Source organism: Atractosteus spatula, chromosome 2 (assembly GCF_055471065.1).
Source record: "Atractosteus spatula isolate fAtrSpa1 chromosome 2, fAtrSpa1.hap1, whole genome shotgun sequence".
NCBI classification, from domain to species: Eukaryota; Metazoa; Chordata; class Actinopteri; order Semionotiformes; family Lepisosteidae; genus Atractosteus; species Atractosteus spatula.
The window spans coordinates 69400862-69425390 of record NC_142707.1 but is presented as its reverse complement, the minus strand read 5'-3'; the positions used below and the strand labels follow the sequence as shown (position 1 = coordinate 69425390).

Here is a 24529-nt window from a genome sequence, read left to right as displayed (position 1 = left end):
GTTGTTTAGGTAGGTTTATATCAATAAATGCCAGTCCAGACCATAAAAACCAGTTGTCTGCTGGAACAAAGTGGAATTTCCACTATATAATTTAACAGGGTTGACAGCGAGTGTGTGCACAATACTGTGTGTATATATAGCATATTTATAGGTTGTACACATTACTTGGACATTGAGCACTTCTGAAAATTTGAAACTGTGTTGTAGCTGTCAGAATCAGAGTAGTTTTTCTTCCTTTTCTGTTACATGTCTTACAGGGACAGACAAATGTTTAAATTTCACCTGTTGTAGGATCATGGGCTTTCTTTTAGCTCAGCTGTCCCTTATTGCTATCATGTAACTTGATTACTGAAAATGGCCAAGAATCCAGCTGGCCAAGCAATTTTACTAATAATTAACAATACCAGAACCATTCTTGGTGAGGTTATTAAGCTAGTCTTCACAGGGGACAGGACATGGGAAATATATGCCCCAAGTCAGTATAGAAGATAATACAGAACTCCAGTATACAGGAATATAGAAAAGAATAATGGAGGAAGAAGAAGACAGGTGAACCTCTGGCCCCGGAAGAGTGCTCCTGTCTTTTAGCCGAACATATTCAGATAATCTGAGCACTAAAGAGACCACCTTTAGTATTTAAGTAAGAGTAAGAGACTTACTTCCTTAAAGCCAAAAATTATTATTTCCTATTTGAGGGATTGTCACGATTCTAATCCCTCCCCCTTAAGGACGCTCCGGCTCTTTCACATTTGACCTGATCTCCTGCACCTGCCTCCTGTTCCAGTCTCCCCTTTAAAAGCCAGACGCTCCCACTATTCCGGGCTCAGTATTGGAAGATGGATGCCTTTTCCCAGGCGTCCTGACCATCTGCGTCCGGGGCTGGGAGCGCCTGGCCCCCTTACCCTTTTTTATTCCCCTGACCCTTCCCCAGATCCCACTCCGGCCTTTAACTTCGTTTGTCTTTGTCATGGATGGACCACCCAGCTCTGGACATTTGCCTCCCTACGCATTTCCCTACGAACACCCTTTGGACTGTTTGCCTGGACCACGCCCCCCCCAAGCACCTTCATCACGCCCTCCCTGTTCGTCTCCCAGCCCAGTTCCTCGGCTCCGCCCCGTGTCTGTTCACTCCCTTCCGGATTGTGCTGTCTGCACAGGGTCCTGAAAGACGCTTCGTGACAGGGATGCACTAAGCTAGAATAAATCTCTCACTTATTTGTTGATACTATTTAGAACAAGGAAGAATAAGGAAAAAGATTCATTTAGCACCTGTTTTAGGAAGTAATTTAGTCTTGAGTAGTGCCATTTTATTTTCTAGAAACAAAATCCTCTATTTTCTATATTATATTTTTCCCTCAGTTACAATTTGAGTTCTGTTTTTCCCTGTTACTGTATGAATGCATAACTCTGAAGCACACAGTTTTGTTAATATCTGTACAAAACGGCCATTTATAATGTGTGTGTTGGTGTTTGTAAATTATTGTAAATCTTTGTCTTTCTTTCCACCTTTGTTGCCTGGTTTATTAATTTGTTACCTTACTGTGCCGGAGAACAAAGGAAATGTGCCGGTACAGTAAGCGTTCCAATCATTTTTTCATGACAGTAAAGGGCGTGTAATTGCTTATTTGTATAATTTGCTTGTAAAGCAAACTGGTGTCAGGATTTAAGATTTGTATGTATAATGTTAACCTCTCTGTTCAGTTATTTACATTCCCCATTTTATTACCATATGTTATAACCTCAAATGCATCATTTTTTAAAACACAATTGCTTGATCAAAATTCGAATGGCTTCTTGAGCATTCCCCTGACAAACATTAACTTTTCAACCATATTTCTCCCATCCTTTTCAATTTATTTATGAATGTATGCTATGATGTTTATGACACAAGTCACCTTTGGCAATAACAATGCATTTGACACAGTTTGCAGAAGGTCATGGAGACAAGTGACATAAGATATGGATTATGCTTGTTTGGCATTTGTTCTTAGAAAAGTGATGTGATCTCATTTCAGACACATTCATGCCAACAAACCAAAAATGATATCACAGGCACATGTCTTCAAATTTCATAGGAAAGGCACTGTCTCCACTAATTAAAATGTCATCAGTCCATTAAACTTGTCATAGCTCTAATTCTGTAATCATGAGAAATCTGATGCATACATCACGAAAACCCATACATCATGAAAACCAGCAGGACTGACATTTGTTACCTTTCTCCCACTTTTATGTTGTAAAGTGACAAGTTTAGAGAGTGACACATAAATAAAAATCAAATGCTTCTGAGTGTTAGAACTAGTGCATTTTTCTTGTCTTGAATGTGAGCCTTACCTATTATTTTGTATCCTGATGCATTGTTATTTGCCCGATAGCAGCTCAGTTTTGTTCAGTGATGTTTGGGATTTCTCTGGGTTTGAGAATGTCTCAGTATTTTTGTGGCACTGGAAGAAAACTCTACAGAACATCAGAAGAGAACCATGATGCATCTTGGGCATGTGTTCAGTCCTTTCCCAGTTCCCTAATTGGGAATGGAGCTCAGAAACTAATATTTGGTTACAGAGACTACCCCCAATAGGACTGCACTACAGCATTCTGACAAAGTTATCACCAGCCCAACACTGCTCTGACTGTCTGACTGGGTAACTGAAGCAGAATGCTGGACATTGGTGACTAGTCTGAAAAATGGCAAAAAAATGTGAATTTAATGTGATAATTAATAATTGAAAACTTACATAGCTAATTGTTTAAGGGGACTTCATTCTATTTTTTTGTTTTTTTTTGTTAATTTCACAGCTACAACTGAAATACTAATGTCATTTGGACACGCATGTTTATTCTATGATCATCAATAGATATATGGGTGCTGATATACTGTATACAGTACATGTATACTATACAAATAAATGTGGTGTATGTTACAGCTTATGAGAATAAAACCTTGTAGGCTTTTAGGGCTTAAGTATGTGTGAGGCCTTGTGTGGCTGGGTATGTACAATATATATTTTTTTATCTTACTGGGGGGGGGAGTTGAGGTGGTTAATGGTTGGTTTTGTGTAATTTTTGTTTCACTGGCAGGATTCATGGAGAAGTAATAAAATATATTGAAGAGCTCTGTTTGTTAGAACACATTGCAGAGGGGCAAAGGAACGCTATGTATTTTGGGAGGTGATAATGTACCGTACATGCAGGAAAACAGAAAACAAACAAAACATTCAAGGCTAGTATTACTTGTTAAGTTCTTTGTAAGATACATGGTGGTGCAGTGGTCAGCATTGCTGCCTCACAGCTCTGAGGCCCTGCTTCAGTCCTGGGCCGCTGTCTGTGTGGAGTTTCTGTATGGTCCCCTGTGTGCGCATGGGTTTCCTCCCTCATTCCCAGGACATACTGGTAGGTTAATTGGCCCTGGTGTGAGTGTGTGCATCTTTGCATCTGGGATTAAATTTTAATTGCTTACACTTAGATAGCATTTTTTCTGGACACTCCACTCAACAAGCTTTACAGGTAATCCCCTCCACCACCACCAATGTGCAGCCCCACCTGGATGATGCGACGGCAGCCATAGTGCGCCAGAACGCTCCCCACACACCAGCTCTCAGTGGGAAGGGGAGCAGAGTGATGAAGCCAGTTCAGATATGGGGATTATTAGGAGGCCCTGACTGGTAAAGGCCAGGGGGAAATTTGGCCAGGACGCTGGGGTTACACCCCTACTCTTTTCGAGAAACACCCTGGGATTTTTAAGGACCACAGAGAGTCATGACCTCGGTTTTACATCTCATCCGAAGTACGGCGCCTTTTTTACAGTATAGTGTCCCCATCACTTTACTGAGGCATTATGACCCACACAGACCACAGCGCCCCCTGCTGGTCCTACCTCTTCCAACAGCATACCTTAGTTTTTCCCAGGAGGTCTCCCATCCAGATACTGACCAGGCTCACACCTGCTGAGCTTCAGCTGTGAGTGGCAGGGTGACATGACTGCTGGTGCTGTGTGTGCCCTGCAATGGACTGGCATCCTGACAGTGATGTGATAAGAGGGAATAATTAAACTAATCCAGTTTTTTTAATTATTTTTGTTATTTTAGGTAAATTGATGTAGTTGTTTTTACAACTAAATGCTCAAATTGTCCTGAATAAAATGGACAGGTATATTGGAACATTTCTAAACTGTGGAGGAGGAGGATGGCTTCATATTTTCTTTATTCAGGAGACATTCATTCTTCACTAACATGGACAATGATTGTCCACATACCTTTTTCAGAGGAGTTGGTGTAGTACACAGTGCTTCAGAAATCCTGAATGTGTATCTACGGGATTTAGAAATAATACAGCCAGAATAATGACAGACAGAATAATGATAAACTCACTAAGCACATTGGTGTGTCCTTCTGTGTAAAGCTTATTTAAACCACAAAAATAATGATTTTGTCTTAATGATTATTTATAAATAACTTCCGATAGACAAATAACTTCAAAGTTTCATGTTCAAAATCAAGACCATTATTTCCTAATTCCTAATTAATCTAACCAACTCTTTTTCTATCCTGTTCCCAAACAATTAGTGTAACACAACAATTAAAAATCAGCCTTTAACAAATCTAAAAGAAGCTTAGAGGTTTAACTAAAATGAAAGATATAATGGGAGAAATAATTTTGTTAGAAGGAAACTTGTTAAGCAATTAGCATAATATGGTCATCTTTTACATTCCTAGTGAGCAGCAAAATTTCAAAGCACAAATGCTGTACAAAGTTGACAAGAACAGGGAATTAATCGGATTATTTCTTGATCTTAAAAGGAAGTTGTTAACTTAAATTGTTGTTTTTTCAGATGGATTACTAGATAGAGCATTTTATATTAGCTTTGAGAATTATTTAATAAGGCATAGTTAATAAGGTGATTGGCACTGTTTAACAAAACCTTAACCTGCATAGATTGCAATACTTTCATTAATAAGTAATGATAAAATCAAATTTATAGATGCTGTATATTTGCTCCAGCAGTGCCCTATTGCAGAAGAAAAAACTTACGTTGAATGAAATTTTTGCAGCATGGATACGATTCCGCTGTTGAAAGTGAATCACACCCATGAGACCATTAGTACCCTGTCATTCACCTTCTGCTCACAACAGTGTTACAACAAGCATCTCTGTCCATTAGTCTGATTATCCACCAGGGAGCGACAGCTCCGGTCTCCTGGTGTCCATTCCCTTACCGACCCTGGGAGCGTGACGCACTTGAGCTAAATACTTGAGAAACACCCCATTGATCAGACTCACTATATTCTGTCACCTTTAAAGAATTCGATACCTGTTAGATAGCTATGAATCCTGCACAAAGCAGCTTCCGACATTTCCTCCAGTTACAGTAGGACATGATGTAGGAATATAAATCTCACAAGACATAGTGCTTCACTCAAATAACAATTAAAGGCAAAGTAGTCAGAGTCTACAGGAGGACACCGTTTCAGTGTAAACACATTTCTGTTCTTCACTGGAATGTTCTTTGTCTTTATTATTATTATTATTGTTGTTGTTGTTGTTGTTGTTTGATGGTGATGATGCTATTTATTTATGATCATTGTAATTCAAGTGCCTAAGTAATTCTCTGGCACAAACTCAATTAGAATTTTAAGGCCACATTTCTCTTTGTAGCCTATTGGTTATTTAATACTTCTGCCATATGTTCCACACCACATTATATACCCGCCAAGAATACTGCACAGGAGTAGTTTTATTATTAGTATTCCTAACAGAATACTCTGCCATTCCAGTCTCCTGCACTTTCCTCTTACAATCAGCAGTTTTTACAAGGCCAGAAAACATAAAACCGTATTACAGCCTTTCTCTGAACATTACGCTTGCCTTTAAATCTGTAACCAGTGTCTCAACACTGCGTTTTCATTTTAGAAACAACGTTACATGATGACCCCTGTCTTAGGCTCTCTACGACTGACTCCTCTTGTCTTTCATTCTAGTAGAAGACCTTTTCAGACCTATTTGCTCTCTCAGAACCGCAAGCATCCATAGACTCAAGCACATAAGAGAACCTTCACTTCCAGACGGCAAATGAGTTGATCCATCTACACTTGCGTTGACATTTTGTTTTCAGGTGAAGCGCAGTGTCCTGTTCAAATGCAGCTCAAGTTTTCGGCCATCCATTTTCCCTCCGCTTCTCCAAGTTCAGGGCCCCGGGGAAGCCGGAGACTATCCCGGCGAGCAACAGGCGCAAGGCAGGGTACACCCGGGACAGGACACCAGTCCATCGCAGGCCAGACACACACACACACACACACACACACACTCACACTCACACTCACACTCACACTCACACTCACACCAGGGCCAGTTTGCCCAGAAGGGAATTAACCTGCCAGTATGTTTCGGGACTGTGGGAGGAAACCCACACAAACACAGGGAGAACATATGAACTCCACACAGACAGCACCTGAGCCCAGGGCCCCTGGGCCGCAAGACAGTAATGCTAACCACTGCACCACCATGCTGCCCTCAGTTCAGGGATTCATGAGTGCTAATTGCTGGATTATACACCATGCATATAAACTACTCATACAATCTGTCCTACACCAGTAATGTTTTTTTTTCTGTATTCTAATATCAGCTTTAGAGACATGCGCCATTATCATCCAACGCTGCAAGTCTGTCTTGTCAGATGCTGCTAGAACCTGAAAGTCTTCAGTCGTTTTCATTGAACACTAGAATCATAAATGGCTTTTTTTTTTTCCCCGAGTTCACACTTTTACCTTCCACTGCATTAACCTTCGTGCAGCTGTTTTATGTCCTTCTCGGGGCAGATGGTCTATTTGATTTTGGAACGCAATGCGGATGACAGATTTCTCCAAGCCATTCATTTGTCATCTTTTGAAGGGACGCATTTCCGTAAATTCGCTGCTAGAGGTTCGCATTGTGATCTCAAGCAGCGAACTGCGATACGGGACACAATCCTCCCCCCGGACATCGGCATTGGTGTCTTGTTTTACAGCAGATATAAAAGAGAAACCACCACTATCTTCTGTTCTGATAAATGAGGGAGGCAGGAATTTTGTTGATACTTTACAATTGAACCTTCCTGGAGCTATTTTTCTGTCTCAATACATCACTGTCGTGTTTCATTTACAAATCAAGGACGCACTGATCCAGTACAACCCTACACAACCCCCACGGCACTAGTCCAGTTGTGTACCATACTGTAAAGAACCCCGGACACAGCCATTGCCACACAGTAGTTTATACTCGAACCAGAGATGTGCGGTGGGCAGGGTTCGAACCGCTTTCAGAATGAGCCCATTTACTCTCCAAATCATGCATCCTTCTAAAGGCTTCTGTTTTATTTCTCAAAGTGCAGCAGCACCCATAAATCATTTTCTTTAAAGTCTGGAAATTGACGGTGCTCAGAATTGTTGCTTGCATCCCATCCGATTTTATTTCCAAAACTATTTTAAGCCTGCTCTTTGTTCACTTGAGGGCGATCGATCTCGTTCTGAGCCACATCTGAAACCGAGACAATGGAGGCTAGGTTGTATCTCATCGATTACCTTCCAGTGGAATTGGAATCACTCCAGGCCTGAGATACGGAAGCACTGAGGGCCGCTGCTCAGAGCTGGAGAGGAGATAGTGTCAGATTTCATGTCAGACAAAGCTGCTTTAAAATACTCTGCACAGGAGTGAGCCCCAGTGTGTTCCTGATAATATTTGCTCTTCACTATACAGTATGTGATACCCACGATGCGGTTCCTACAAAATCGTGTACTAGTTTCGACATTTCATAAATTAAACAAGGTTCTCATTTGGTATTATATATGATCTTTTGCAAAAACTCACATGTATTTCCTAATTAGAGGACATAGGTTAGGCAAGTAGAGCAGAAATTCGATTATGTAATATTTTCAACTGCCTTAGGTGATGAGTACCATAGCAACCAAATGATTTTAACACATTTTAAGATTTGTGCCACAGTGTGATACTCGAGCAGGCTTTCCTCATATTAAGTCCTCTGATGAACTCTAGTTTTCATCCTGATGAAAGTTAGAATAGGAACAACTCATGTATGATGAAAGACTGTACCAGCACAAAATGACAATCTTTCTAAAGAACTCAAGTCCTGCGCCTACCCTAGGACAGCGCCAAACAGGCTTGGGTGTTTTGGGTTGGAAGTTCAGATGTCCCCAGATGTGTCCCAAGGGCAGTACAGGGTCATCCCTGCTCCCAGGGGTTTCAAATTGTTGGCACAGCCAGCATTTCAAACACATCCCTCTGCACTGTAAAACATGTCCACAGTCTTTATTGTTGTGGCACTGCATTTCACGGAAACAAAGCATTAAAAAAAACGTAGGGAGCTGCGTCAGCATGCATAAGCCACAAAGGAACAAGTAAAGGTTTATTCTATGCTGAAAAAAGAAAAGAAACTGTTTTTGGAGCATGTGCTGAAATCTTATTGAACTGGTAAACAGTTTCGTTAATAATAACAGCTATCATTTTATAAGAACTGATAGCTACTTATTAACATGTGTCATAAACAGGGGGTCAATCTGAAAGCTGTGGCCCAGTAGCCTTGACATTCTCTGGAAATAATTCAGGACACAGAGATAGCTGTTTCAGTCTTGAGGTTGTGGGGTTCTGTCCAGGTCTCTTGTACAAGCATGGTCTCTGGTTCACTGGTCTCTGAGCCCTAGTGGTCACACAACGGACCAGCTCATCCCACAAATATTCATGTGGGCTCTGGTCTGGTGAGTTGGGAGGGGATCCATGGTATACTGTATCTGTCAACTCTAATGTCAAGTTTTATTGTTGCACAAAAACATGAGGAGGCGAATCATTATCAGGTCCACATGAGGATGCTGGAAGTGCAGCAGGTGTTGTCCGAGGACTCAGGTTCATTGTCCATGTTCCAGGGTTCAAGCAGTGCTGTGTAGTCAGGCTGCCATCAATCACTACAAGTGGGGTTCTGATATGATTTCTGCCCAGACCATTACAGACCTCCCATTGATGGGTCGGTTGAACACAACAATTAGCTATAGTATTTGTTCCTTTCTGGGTTTTTATGTCTCGATTGCCACCAAGCTTGACAGTCAAATTCGATCACCCCCTCACCTGTGCCTAATGAACCCTCTCACAATTGACTTAACTGTCAAAATCACTCGAGTGCTTCATGGTCATTAATGATTATTCGATTAATCAAAATGACCACATAAATATTTAATAAATATCCAAAATCAATATACTTTATATTTCTACAAGTGGACCTGCATAAACAGTGATGTTTCTTTTGATGGTTGCTTTATAATTCTGCACTGTATTTAGATATGGTCTATAAATATGAAGACAAGTCTGAGCAGTGTTTTAAAACATTTCTATTATATATAAGAAGCAGAAGCACAACAATTCTCTTCAGAAACATGCCAATGTCCTGTTATGACTCTGTTAATGCAAATTATACTCCTGCATATATGATCAGTTTTGTTTTCAGAAATTTCTCATATGTTCTAAGCTACTACACATTTAGTGTTACTAAAATCCACCACATTTTTACTAAATAAAAAAGGTAGTACATGCAGTCTGAATTGTTAAGCAAGAATGTTAAATTTGCCAAATTTATGAAAACATGTACAGTACCTTTTCTTGTGTACTATGCTCTGACATTATTTAAAAGTATAACAAATAAAGTAAATTTCTATCATTCATCATAATGAAATGGTCACTAGTCAGTACACTAATTACGTATATTTTAACACAGCATAGCTATAACCATCATTAATAAGATTATTTGCATTTAGCTATAGACTTGCAAGGGTCCTTGCACAAACTGCACAAATTTACACAAAGCACAAAACTTCGACAACTTCTTCCATCCATTTACTAACCACTACATCCAATATAGGGTTGTGGGAGAGCTGGAGCTTATCCCAGAAAGCAATGGGCACAAGGCAGGGTACATCCCTACAAGACACCAATCCATCACACAGCACACACAGTTTTCCCAGAAGCCAATTAACCTACCAGCCCTTCTTCTTTCGAAGGGCCTTTACTTAACCGGTTCTGTTTCTACCCCTCTGGTGCTACCATATTCACTACTCCCTCCTCCTGTCTCCTATCATTGTGTACTTTCATTGTGCGTATCTTGTGTATTTGTGTTGTTGTTGTTGTTGTTTTGTAAAGCGCTTTGAGAAGCCACCTTTAAAGATTTAAATATTAAAGTTTATTATTATGATGACGTTGTCACGCCCAGTACACCTAGAGGGCGCTCTAATCTGAAGTTTCCCTCCTACCTGAAGAAATGTGACATTATTACAGTAGCCATAATATGCAAAATATATTTTAGCCTTGTTTCTAAAATAAGCAATTGGAAATTATCCTCATTTGCATCCCATTAAAATAATGATGTCATACATGAACGTCAGAACTACAACTGGACATGATGACTATCGCTGACAAACGGTAAAAGCAGACGAGTGTGCTGCCTCATTTAAAAGAAATGGTTAATCAGTTACGATGGAGTCAGGCTCAGGAAGCTTATATGAACAGAGACTGGTCACAATAATCCTCCAAAAGGATTAAGAGAGGTCCTTGCATATTGACCAAAAGATTAAAAAATGAAATGCCCATGAGTATGGCCTGATCCAATGTATATGAGGAGATTAATAGGTTTAAAGGTGAACTGACCTGAATGATTGACAATGTGTGGGAGTACAGCACTGAAACCAGTGAGCAAACTGATCTCAATTGTAAATTCCTAGGAGAGAAAGTGCAAAGAATTTAGAGATTAGCACGTTCTTTTGAGACCGGAATCCTTTTACTCTTACAATGACAAAAATGTTTGTGCACCCCGGGTCTCACCGATGCTAGCTGATGAACAGAAATATGATCTATTTCGCACCTGCAATTCGGTGAATAGGTGCGGTGGTGTGAAACGTAAGGAGAAGGTGTTTCTGCACTTAGTCATCGCTGATGACAAACCATACCACACAGCTGGTCTACTCGTTTGAATCGGATATTTGCTTCCAAGTCACCAACAAGCAATTCCCTCTGTGCTAGAAAAAAAACACGGCGTCCACCTTCTGCAACTGGTGGAACATTCTCTTCGCAGTGCTCTCTGACGAAACATCGGCGAAAATCGCATGGAAAACACACATTGTGAACTCTCCGATATACATCCCGCGCATTGCTCTCCACCATTGGTCATGGCGGCAATCCGTATAGCCAATAGGAGCACGACATGCGTGTATCGCTACCACACCCGGGGTCTTCCCGACTCTGGGCACTGGGGATGCCTAACTCCTCTGCTCTTCTACAGCACCCCACTGTCATCTTATTCATTAGAGTATTTCACAGGGGCGGACGTATTAATGAAGACATTATTCATACAGTATTTCACATATTTAACTTTTAAACCGCGGTATTTTTATGTCCCCCCCCCCGCAGAAAAGCGCATCAAACGTAAGATGAAGTGGGCTATTCAAAAGTCAAAAGGAACCAAGATTAAAGAGACTGAACACATTTAAACACGATTTCTTGTCAGCCTACATGGGTTGACAAGTTATAAGGTTTTATTAGCACTGAAAACCAGCGCCGTGAACAATTACAGTGGGTTACATCAAGGGCATGACACACAGTACTGCATTAGACATACAAAACCACAAAGCGATAAATGTATATGTATTGCTGATCTCGAAGCAAATACGTAAAGAAAGTGATATAGCCTCTATATAATCAATATGTGTACAGGTTTATATTTTACAAATTTTCAACTTTTTCGTTTCTAAAGGAGAAAAAAAGCCTGCGGTGAATGAATTCTAAGGCATGCCACCAGTTAAAATCATTCACGACTCCTACATAAAAACTCACTTATCGCACTTGTGTCACTTATCGCTGCGAATGCCTATTCTGCTGCTACAAGTCATGTTAATCATTTGATATTCGTCAGTCCTTCCGTGTGACTACAGAAACAAGCTGTAAATGTATCATTCGGTTCAAACATATATCATTCTTAACGCATACAAATGCACAAAACGATGAGAAGCACAGTAACTCGGGGGATAGGAGAGGATGGTTTAGAAGTTTTAATGTACTTGGTAACATTACAAAAATAGAATTCGACACTGGCACTCGACTACAGTATGTTCATGAAGGGTTCCAGCACATAAATCTCTGGTAGACAAAAACTGTACTGTACCCACTCACATCCATCAAACTGTGCTATCAAATGAATTAAATAACCAAGGAAGTTTTGACAAAATATTCCAGACCATCAGAATTTCCACAAAGGATTAGGCCAATAAATCATTTTTGCGTGTCCCAAAACATATAACTTAAATAACTGTGTACTGAAATGTTCATGTACAGTTACTGTATGTGTTTCGAGGTGCCCTTATCTTCTTATCTTTAAAATAATGGTTTTCTTTTTCATACTGTAACTCATTAAAATAGAAGCAAATTGTTGCTGTGATAAAGTGTTAGTTTTTCCACTCTTCTGCTTAAATGTGTCTTATTATGCTTAGAGACAACGCGATCAATAACAGCGTCCTTCCCTAACGTCTATTGCTTATTTCACTTCACCACACCGGGGCTTCTCCAAACTTCAACATAGTTGAGAGTTGGTAAAAAATCAATTACATGCTAGCAATTACATGCAATTAATACTAGCTCAACCTCAGCCTGCTTATTTCAAAGCGTCTGTAAAGCTTTCCAAAAGCAAATATTGAGTTGCTGACTCCATGCGAATGATATTCTGAGCTGTGAGGGAGGTCAGGGATGTCTGTGTAATTGAGAGCAGACGTTACGCCTCTCTTGTTTCTGGCCTCCGCACGTTTGAAAAAAAAATTAGTCTTGCCCGTCTCTTCACCTCAGTTATTTTGCTAGACTTTTGCACGATGCTTTCTACGGCAGTGCGTTGAAACACCTGCCCGTATTAGTATATTCCAGCTGTGCACCGCTACTGAGGAACAGCAGCCTAGCTTAGAGGTTTAAGAGTTGGCTAATGTCCCCTCTAAGTGAAGTATGCAGATTTTTTTTAACCAAAAACACAGATAGAACATTTTATCTTCAATACATTATTATTTTATTAGCATTTAGAATGTGTCCAGTTCTGCCGTAAAAGCACGCGATATCGTTCCAAGCACTTAAACTTCACTTATATTACTGTATTCCGTCAGCTTAGACACAATAAAATATTTCATGCTGAAAAGTCAAAATTAATTAATTTAAAGATCTGTTTTTCTTTTTTTTCAGTGTTATTGTACGCTCTGTTACAATGAATTAAAAAAAAGGTTTCCTTTGATTAATAGAGAGCATGAACGCATAATCATATTGGGACAATGTTACAGAGCACAGCTGCTACACAGAGCTCCTTCTGTTCCGGCAGCACTGGTGTGTCAGAGTTATTGTCATGTTCGTACAGTTGTCTTCTTGTCCAGTCTGGCTGCCGTCTGTGTGTGTGAGTAAAAACTTTCCGAGTGTGTGTTCCCGAGCAGTGTCTCTAGTTTGCAGCACGTGATGTAGCCTACTATACAGCGCTGCCTCATAAATATGCAGAAACAAGACATCAGACATTGACTGCAGTAGCAACGCTGCCCGTTTCAGCGAGGCGCACATGCGAGACCAGCTCTGCCACTTTGCAAAACCAAGGCAAAGGCAAATACTTATACTAAGAAACAGATCCACTGCAACAATACAATTCAAAATTGCAGGAAATTAAAGAACCCTCATTCTGGACTGTACATGGTGTCTGGATTAATGCCAGATTATCATCGGTTTGCGAGGATTCCATACAACTGGACGAACAATGTGAAGGTAATGTAATTGATCGCAATTAATGTCATGTTGTTCAAAGCATTTCTCTGTTGTGTGCAGTAAAACTTCACCAGTCATTCCAAGAAGCGCAAAGATGACCAGGTTACTTGTGATTATCCGACAACTGATGCTCCGCTTATTTATAAAATGATCTGTTGCTTTTTCGGTGCCGATAGTTGTAATCGGAGACGGTGCTATTACCTTAGTCTCCGCTCTATAAATAAACAGTGGGCTCATGTCCATGCGTTTGGGGAATGCAATGGAAATTAAAAACGCCGTGTTGGGAAGGGAAATGCAGTTATTGGGAACAGCAGTATTGGAAACACATATCTGGTGTTCAATCTTAGGGTGTCTGTGGGGAAAAAAAAAGAAAACAGCAGCATGGTTTCCAACGCAATTGCAATTAATTACGTTAATTAAAAAAATGCAGGCTAGATAATCAATAAAATGTCATACTCATCAGTCTTGGGAAATGAATGGCACTACACTCGGAATCTCAAGGTTTACCAAAGGCGTCAAATTCGGCAAACTGCAGCAATCCCGTCAATTCTCGTTTCCCAGCGTTAGACCACTATGTTTTTTCCACAGATCTGGGCATTTTGAAAATCATTTATCCTTCAGAGCATTGCATGATGTCATCTTTTCAAAGTTTAATACTTCTGTCATTTCAGTGTTCCTGATTCATGATTGAACTGCAGGTATTTCTTATTCCTCTGTCTACTGTATTATTGTCCTATCACGACTTTATTGACAAACTCCACATGGTCCTGATTCTATTGTCACGAAATCGTTTACGTGTACGATCCCCGCAACTAGGCTGTGGGGGTGCAGATAAACGTTATTACTTACTTGAAATAATTCGTTAATTCTCCTAATTGGACTATCGAACAAATCCGATTCACATCAGTACAAAATCTCCTTAATCCTGAGCGGAAGATGCATTGTTCTAGTAAAAGTGATGGTTACTATTGTACACCATTAACGGTTCAACCCATTGAATCATCAGCATAACAGGTAGCAACGCTTAAGGAGCAACGCTTTTTAAAATCAGTGTACGAGCTGTTATCGCAAACAGCGGTCGGAGTAATGCATTTGAACACAAACATGTGGGTACTACTGACTCCATGAATAAGGAATAATGACCAAAGATACACCCGTTAGCCTTATCTTAATACCCGCAGTAGCCGCGGATCGCTGCTTCTACCTTACACGGAAAAGCTTAGTAAGAAAAGGAGGTTTGTAGGCTGTACTGTAGATTGCTTAGCATCCAAATATCAGACAGTCACGCACATAAAAAGTCTCCTGTGAGTTCGAAAACTACATTGGCCAAAAATGGCATTAACCAGTCTTATAACCAATATGCAGATCACCGTGTAAGTGTTTTATTTTTAAAGTTGTCTCCAGGCCCGGTGAGCCCGCCATCTATAACCTTGACCTTTGGGTCTTTTCATACAGGCGTATTGGCATCACTACGTACCGTAGGGTACAGATTTCACATGCAGACCGCGTTGGTTATTGCCGTAAGTGTTCTCGAGAACGTTTAAACTACCACGATTTTTAAATAGCGTCGTTATCTCAAGATAACATCTTACATGTATATATTAGGCAAATAAATCTTGTCGCCCCGTGAGAATATGAATACAAGAGGCGACCTCGATAACCAGTTTCAATGTGCTTTCTTGTTATTATTTTAAAGAAGAAAATGAACATCATCTTCTTGCATCGACGTTGAAATCTTACCAGACTGTAGTAGGTAGTAGCCTGGGCTGCCAGCGTTTGATAAGTTAATCAAAGAGCCGGAGTATGAAACGTGACAAAAGGGATAGTCGCAACGACACCTTGATGACTGAGAAGCGTGCAGCCTGCGGCTTCATTAAAGAAAATGCAAAAATGAAACAACACTAGGCGTCTAACCAATAGCCCCAACTAAAACTGTGCCTATTAAAGTCACACAATTGTCCCTCTAGTTTTCTAATTAGAGTGCATTCAAACGCGAACAGATTTTATTCCGTACCTCTTTAATGTGATTCGTTCCATGGATCATCGGGTTTCAAACGAACAAAAGCACTTGAAAAAATATTCGTTTAGGAATTTCACAGAAGGTTAAGCAGGGCTTAATTGGAATTCCGATAACAATCCATTTGTCATTGAAATGTCTTTAATGATTATTTCGCCACGGACTTCACTCAGAACTTGTGACGGTACGTCGGAGTAACTGTAGCGCCTAAGCACTTGAAAAAATGATTTTGTAACTTCAGAACCTCAGATCTGTATTCACAAATCTTTACGGTTTAGAAATGTGTATGGTCCAACTTTTTTACAGTGTAGGAATCTGCCGCTGGTGCGAATCACCTCTTTTTTAGACAGCCAAGAAACGTCAAACATCTTATTGGAGAAAATGACCTATTTAACGAGTAAAACATACCCTTTCATGAATCAATTGATCCTTCCATATGATGGTTATTAATATTCTTTTTACTTATTTAAACCAATTTTAAACAAAACGCCAAACAAAAAACGTCCTGAGAATGTGAATTTAATCATGTAGAGCCTATAAAATCTGGGATAATGTCGACTTGTGGAATAGAGGAGCGATGATAAATAATACAGCTGCTTGCGAATGATAATTTTGGAAGGCAACAACCTAAGTCAGATCATTTTCAAATAAAAAAGTAAATAATCATGTTTTAATATTTCTGAGAATTGTTCCTATTTCCTCTCCTGTTGTTCTGTACCATATCGCCACTGCCAAGGCTTCATGAGCTTTTCTGATGTTGAATTGTTTTTTAGGAAATCGTGTCCCCCTGTGGCTAATGTGCGTATTGAATCGTAAACCAGCTGTCTCTAGCTTGTGGTTTTGCGCAGCCCAGTGGACATAATCATCGGCTCAAAAGCCATTTGCTGAATTATCGCGGGCATTAATACACAATTAGGAGTTAATGCACTTCGGGTTATATGATGGCTAGCAAATATTCTAATGCCACAGCTGTTTCTTTCTTTTTTTTTAGCTTCTGCAGTTCACATTTACATCTAGAAGATGCTACATTTGTTTCTCCTCTGCGAGCCCACATGCTTTATCTGAGCTTCAACCTTTCAATTAGTTGTATGCCTTAACAATGATGTTATAAAGTGAGAGAAGTGTAGCCCATCCAAGTCTTCATCCAGTATTGGATAGGACTGCCAGGCTGCCAAAGAGTCAAGTAGAAGGAAGGATGGAGCTGCCCTGGTACATAATGAGATGGGCAAAAGTGAAGTGGTATTGTCTGAGCCTTGTTGCCTAGGGAGAAATACAGTTTTAATATGATGAACGTGCAGCACTGTCAATATCTGACCCACTCTTTTTCCACGCAATACAAGTTAAAAATGTCCCTCACAAAATAAAATTATTCAGAATTATTTTACTGAATATATTGTATTCAAAACAGCACGATCATAATATTTGTTTTTTTAAAAATCACTTTTTTTCCAGGGCATCCAGCTTTGCCTACTGTCCTTCCGTTAAATGGTTGTGCCGTTTTGTTTCTGACATTAAAGTTTGTTAGGCAGGATAAGCTGTCTTACTCTGTGTTTACTCATTCTGCCGAGATCCGATCCCAAGGAGGGGTCTTAAAATAGTCAAGCGCAAATTGGATGGTACTGACCACACGGGGACACGGGGTTGAAAAGAAATAGCAGTTAAGTCTATAAAGCATGTGATGGTTTACTGCTCACAGGAGCAAAAGGCTTTGTGACTTTGCCCTTTGTGTCTGAAGGACATCTGCCCCAGTGTCAGCTGGTTAATACTGATTGAAGTCTGTACACCCAAGCAAGTCATCTGCCTGCACAAATATAGAAAATGAATGGTCTCCATCCCCCCAGCTGTGACATTTAATGGAATATTAATGGGCAACGCAAAAGAAAAGTACAAAAGAATTTTCAAACCACAATTTGAAGTCCGAACTACACCTTTTCTTAGCCCTCCCGATTCTAATCATTATTTGTTGTATGTTGATCAACAGGGTAACTTCTCAAGATCTTACTTTAGGAAATATTTCATGTGAAACCAAGTCGTGGCAAATCCAGAAAATATCTTTAGGAAGGCAGGGGGGATATAGCTTAATTTACCAAGTGCTTGCGTCCGGTTTTAGGATTTAGTGCCTGTGAACTCAGGTTTCAAGCACTTTTTTTAAGGTGCAAATGTGAAGATAGTGAAGAGTTTTGTCTGGGCATGCCCGAAAAGAAAGACGTTTGCCGGTAACCATTCCTCTCCTAAAATAAATGAGAAAAAAACAAACTTTGCACACAGCCAAATAATATTAATAACAGAATAAATATATCAATTGCCATGTCTGTTCTGTCCTTTTCTCAGGTGTCCTAGACAGTCTCTCGGGTTCTCGGCGTACCTCAGACACAACCAGCCATGAAGTCTGTTCTGGATGGCGTAGCGGACACCACCTTCCGGACCATCACCACTGGGCTGCAGTACCTTGGTTCCAACGACGTCCACTACGACGACCCCAGCGCCAACCTCGACTTCGCCAAGAACGGATATGCTTTGCAGAAACTGCCCTTCTCCGCCTTCAGGACCAACTCCTTCCAGGGCAAGGTGCCGGCCGATGAAGAGCTCTTTCTGAAGGGCATCCCGTTCTACCCAACAAACATCACCGACCTGTACTCCAACAGAAGTACCCCCACCTACATGGACGAAGAAGGCAACATCCAGTGTGGGGAGAACTTCATGGATATGGAGTGCTTTATGATCTTGACGCCCAGTCAGCAGCTGGCCGTGGCGGTGATGGCGCTCACCTTGGGCACGTTCACCGTCCTGGAGAACCTGGTCGTGCTCTGCGTGATCTTGCACTCGCGCACGCTCCGCAGCCGCCCCTCCTATCACTTCATTGGCAGCCTGGCCGTGGCGGACTTGCTCGGCAGCGTGATCTTCGTGTACAGCTTCGTCGACTTCCACGTGTTCCACCGCAAGGACAGCCCCAACGTGTTCCTGTTCAAGCTGGGAGGCGTCACCGCCTCGTTCACGGCGTCCGTAGGGAGCCTCTTCCTCACCGCCATCGACAGGTACATCTCCATTCACAGGCCGCTGGCCTACAAGCGGATTGTCACCAAGACCAAGGCTGTCATCGCCTTCTGCATGATGTGGGCAATTTCAATCATCATTGCTGTCCTCCCTTTGCTGGGTTGGAACTGCAAGAAACTGAATTCGGTCTGCTCCGACATTTTCCCCCTGATTGATGAAAACTACTTGATGTTCTGGATAGGGGTCACCAGTATCTTGCTCCTCTTCATCATATATGCGTATGTCTACATCTTGTGGAGGGCGCACCATCACGCTGTGAGGATGCTCAGCCGTGGGACTCAGAAAAGCATGATTGTGTATTCTTCAGACGGCACCAAAGTGCAGCTCACTCGGCCGGACCAGGCCCGCATGGACATACGACTGGCCAAGACCCTGGTCCTTATCCTAGTGGTCCTCATTATCTGCTGGGGCCCCCTGCTGGCCATCATGGTGTACGACCTCTTCTGGAAGATGAATAACTTCATCAAGACCATCTTCGCTTTCTGCAGCATGCTCTGCCTGCTCAACTCCACGGTGAACCCCATCATTTACGCCTTGAGGAGCAAAGATCTGCGGCACGCCTTCCGTAGCACCTTCCAGCTGTGCAAGAGCTCCGCCCAGCCCTTGGACAACAGCTTGGAGTCTGACTGCCAGAACAGGAACACACACAACGGTGCCAACAAAGTGGCAGAGAGCTGTGTGAAGAGCACTGTGAAAATTGCCAAAGCGACCATGTCTGTCTCCACCGAAACCTCTGCCGAAGCAGTCTGAGTTGCCTTCTCAGGACGTCTCTGAATTCACCTGTGCTTACACCCCCCTCCCCCAACAGCTGTTTACATGTTGCACGGAAAAAAATTTGACCTGCATTAAATTACGTTTTGCAAAGGGGATGCAACATGAACCCGTCTAGTGAAAAGCATTGTTTTCGTCTGTAATTTTTGCTTTAAACTTTTCCCAAGTGCCAAATGGGAATCAAGAACGTATTGTCCGTGAAATGGGAATGTGAAAAACAGGCATGTGGGATAGGTCCCGGTTTTTGTGTTGGGTGAAATAGTGCTGAGCATTTCTTAAAATGAATTTGCACCATTCTTCTCAGAGAGTCTCAATGTACAGTTGCAGTACCATAGTTTGCTTTGTGTAAGACGACCGTGTTCGCGAAAGGCAAAGTTTATATCTTTAATCATGGGACAAGGGGCTATAGAAATCTTTACTAGGATTACAGAAACAAAAACAATGTAGATATGTATAATTTAAGCATTTGTATATATTTAGTTGCAGTCACGCCACTTATGTATAAAACACTTTTGCATTGTTTTCAACCTGTACAAAAATTCAGATATGGTTTAAATTTAACTGGGTCTAGGTTTGTATATAATTGTATCGTCTCAATAGGGATTAAATTAATGTGAAGGACATTAACAAAAGTAAGCGAATGTGTTACAGTGCAGCTTTTACAATACACCACAATTTGTGATAGATTTAACGGTGTATTCTTTGAGGAAAGCACAATATTTTGACAATGTTTAATAGGAACTCCTTAACAAGAATTAGCAGTTAGGGAAGTTAGGGAATTTTACTAAATCAGACTGACTATGACATGGTTCAGACGTAGATTGTTTATGAGTTTTCTCAGCAAATATCAGAACAAGACTATTTTTTGCCTGCATGTCTGGTCATAAAGTCTTCTGAGTCAAACAAGAAAAATTCTGAGTGGAATACTTGGAACAGGCGAGCTGAATTCACTCAGTGAGGTATCTTTGAGTTCTACTGAACGGCTTTTCTAATTTGGGGTTTTGAGAAGCTAAAGTCAAAGCAGGATGTGTGGTTTCATTTTTTCTTGGTGGTACACTTGGTCTAAATTTTAATTATCAGCTAGCCACTTGCTAATTATTTCATTTTAACAAATATTCCCGAACGTAAGAGGCTTTTAACTCTAAGTTACAACAACCTGCAGTATTAACCAGACCAGACGTGTTCTTAAAGGACATGTTTTTGTGATGCAAGCAACATAATATCTTTAAAAGAACAAGTAATAGGTTTATTCCCTGCTGAAAAGAGAAGAAAGAAAACACAACGTTTCGGCCGTGAAGCCTTCTTCGGGTGTGACACCTGACTCCACACCTGAAGAGGGCTTTGTGTTTTCTTTCTTCTCTTTTCAGCAGCCACCCACCTGAACTACTATAATATCTTTAATTTAATTAATTCTAAAATAATTTACAAAATCGTGGTTAATTGACACATTCTGTAAGTAGTGATGTAGTACTCTGTTTTGGATTACATCTTGCCTATCAGTGGGTCAGATCTTTACAGTTAAGGTGTTTTACTGGTTGGAGTGACGTACTCAAGTTCATTCCAGCTGCTTTGCCAGTGCTGTCTGATAATAGGAAGGCTGTAGACAGGGAGATAGCCATTATCCGACTTCACCAAGGAAGTGCAGCATCACTGATAACTGGTGTGTAACACCACTATAATCTCCCAAGACAAGCTAACCTCTGATCGAGCCAAATAGAGGGAAGAACTGGACAGAATGTCTTTAACTGAAAATGGGGCATCCTTCTCGGAATAAGCCGTCTTTTTGCACTTGGGTGGAGAGATACACAGGGACCTTTGTGTGCTGGACAGGGCAATGTCCAATGGAAATGAACATTTCTGTGTTTATTTTTCTTGCTGAATAAATTAATCCTAAAGCTTAATTGTATTACAGTTCGCTAAACAAACCTTTTGAATTCTCTAATTCTTAAACAGTGGGCGATTTCAGGGCTCCTGAGTCAATGTATACACAACTGGAAGTCACCAGCTTTTGGAGGATAAGAATAACTAACTGTTCAAATGATCCATTCGCTTAAACTTTTACTTAATACGCTAATTTGCAAAGAACACCAGCAGACCCTTGGGTACTTTAGGACCAGGAGTAAAAATCCCTTCTTGTAAAAGAAACATATAAAGAAAACCTCCAGTTTCCAGTAAACTCAGAAGTACGGAGCACAAGGTGTGACTATACTTCGGACACAGGACACGCATACAGGGACCATTTAGAGACACTTAGCAAGTCTGTACGGAGATGAGAAGAAACAGGAGAAAGTCTAATAGGAACTTAGGCAGAACATGCAAACCCACCAAAAAAAGGTGCCCCTACACTGAAATGAAGCCATGAACCAGGAGCTATAAGGAAGAAGCAGCATCTGCTATACTACTTCTGAGAAAAGGAATGGCTCAACAGAACAAAGGTTTTTAGATGTGAAAACATTATTGCATTTTTAATTTTTTGGGGTTTTCGATTCATTGAACAAAAACAACAATAAGTATGTGGGTCGCACCACATAGGGTGTAGTCAGGAATATCAATATATTGTAACGCTTACGGCCGACAGGTACTGTGTAAGAGCCGGCGTACCAGAGCAGGTGATGTCACCGCCCTTCCCTGTGATAGCAGGACCACAGCTACTGGGCTGTGGAGAGATCTCTCTTTAGCTCATGGGGCTAGGTCGCTGCAGAGAGACGCCGAAGTCCCGGGTTCGAGCCCCGGACGGTGTGGGGCCGACCTGATGCGGTAAGGGCGCCCGCCTGAGCCCCCGTTGCGTTACAATATGCAGGAGGCTTTGAAAGGAGTGAGGGAGTCTTTGTCAATTAAAGCGTTACTGTGGTTTTTTATACTTCATTAAAATAGCTTCAGACCAGGCAACAGGATTTTTAGCAAAATGTTTACCCCTAACGTCGAAGATTTCTTGTTTACTGGTCGCCACCGTAGAACTGAGGACTCCAAGCAGCTACATGGTAAAATTTGTATCTGTCATTTCTACAACTTCTTACTGTGAGCGCACTTGTAGAACAAGAGTATTGTAGAAACGCATTTTCACAATCTTGTACAGTATTATATGGAATATAGTTTACAAAATGACAACAGAAAAAGAGCATTGTTCCAATGCCGTGAATGGTGACTACTGTTCTAATCAAGAAAACACTTTATACAACTGATTTGCTTTGGCAAACCATGCACACCTTTGTTTTACGTGCTGTCACCTGTGTACAAGTCCTGCTGAGAATTGAATTCTTATGTGGTGTGCTGGTCACACCATTGTACTTTAAAATGTTTGTGTAGTAATGTGCAAAGTAGCTTTCAGTGCCCTGTGTTTGTGACTGTATTTTTTCCGTTACAATTCATCAGATTTTCTGGGGTATTTATTTATGTACAAACAATATCATAAAAAAACATTGTACCTTACTTCATTGTTTAAATATTGTTTAAATATTTTATTTCAAAGGAAGAAAATCTTCTTGAGTGCTGTGGTTCGGAGAATTTAGATATGTAGACAAGGACCAAACAACCGAAGACAGAGCTTCTAAGCCTTGTGTATACAAACAGAAGCAAGCTTTGCATTATTCGCAGAGAAAACCTGCTTGAATATCAGCTGGGATCTGTACGGATCCAGAAATGCTTTTTAAATAATGTCATGAACAAAGGTTTATTCACCCTGGTAGAATATTAGGTTTGAAATAGCTAGTCTAGCAGTTTCCTGTTCTGTAACCATTTAACTTGGTGTGAATCTATTCAGAACTGTGTTCCAATCAACATTTTCCTGCTCCTGTTATTGTCGTGAGTCTTAAAACTGAACTCCTGATGTGAAGTGGCTTCTGTGATAAGGCTGCGTGTCAAGCAATCTGTCAGAAAACAAAATGTGCCGTCATCCACTGGACATGCGTGCCGTATACAATGTAGTCTGTTACCAAACCTTTGAATAAAGTCACAACTGTTCAATACTGAAGATGTTCTGTACTCAGTTCTCTCAAGAAATTCTTATTTTAAAAGAAAGATGTAAACTGCAAATCATCTCACACAATCTGTTCACTTTGGTATTTGTGGTAAAATGCAAGAATCCAGAAAATATGCTTGTCTGCATTGCTTGTTGAATCCATCAGGTGTGTTTTAATTCTTGTTTGGGAACACTTCTTCTCTCACAAACCCGATTTCTTATTCCACAGGGCTTGTTTACATCTTAAATCCCACTGTTTTCATTATTCTACTGGTGATGAGAGAACACGGTCTGCAAATAAACTCAAATGATAATCTTTGAATACAGTGGATATAAAAAGTCTACACACCCTTATTGAAATTGCAGGTTTTTATGATGTAAAGCCAGATATCAAGATAAATCATGTCAGACATTTTTCCATCTTTAATGTGACCTTGCAACCAACTAAATTCAAGAGAAAAACAAATAGATAATTATTAGGAAAAATAATTGAAATTACAAAACCTACAACACCCTGGTTGCATAAGTGTGCACACCCTTTTATAATGGGGGCTGTAGCTGTGTTCAGAGTTAATCAATCACTTTCAAAATCATGTCCAAAGTTAAGTAGCATACATCTGCCATCAATGAAAGTGATTCTGATTAACCCCAAATAAAAATCATCTGTTCCTTTAGGATTTCCTTGAAACTTTCGTGGTTGCATCCTACTGGATAGTCATGGTCCACAAGGAGCTGACAAAATATCTACGGGATCTTATTGTTGAAAGGTACTGATCAGGAGAGGGGTATAAAAGAATACCAAAGGCATTGGATGTACCATGGAGCACTGTGAAGACTATCATCAATAAGTGGAGAAAATGTGGCACCACAGGGACATTGCCAAGATCAGGACGACCCTCCAAAGTTGATGACAGGACAAGGAGAAA

General features: G+C 40.7%; 1 protein-coding gene across 1 annotated transcript; it reads left to right on the top strand.

The window, feature by feature from the left end:
* Window positions 1-13594: 13594 nt before the first annotated feature.
* Window positions 13595-23611, top strand: cnr1 (cannabinoid receptor 1). Its single transcript, XM_088937585.1, has 2 exons — window positions 13595-13803; window positions 18152-23611. The coding sequence occupies exon 2, from the start codon at window positions 18203-18205 to the stop codon at window positions 19622-19624; it is 1422 nt and encodes a 473-aa protein (XP_088793711.1). The 5' UTR covers window positions 13595-13803; window positions 18152-18202; the 3' UTR covers window positions 19625-23611.
* Window positions 23612-24529: the final 918 nt, after the last annotated feature.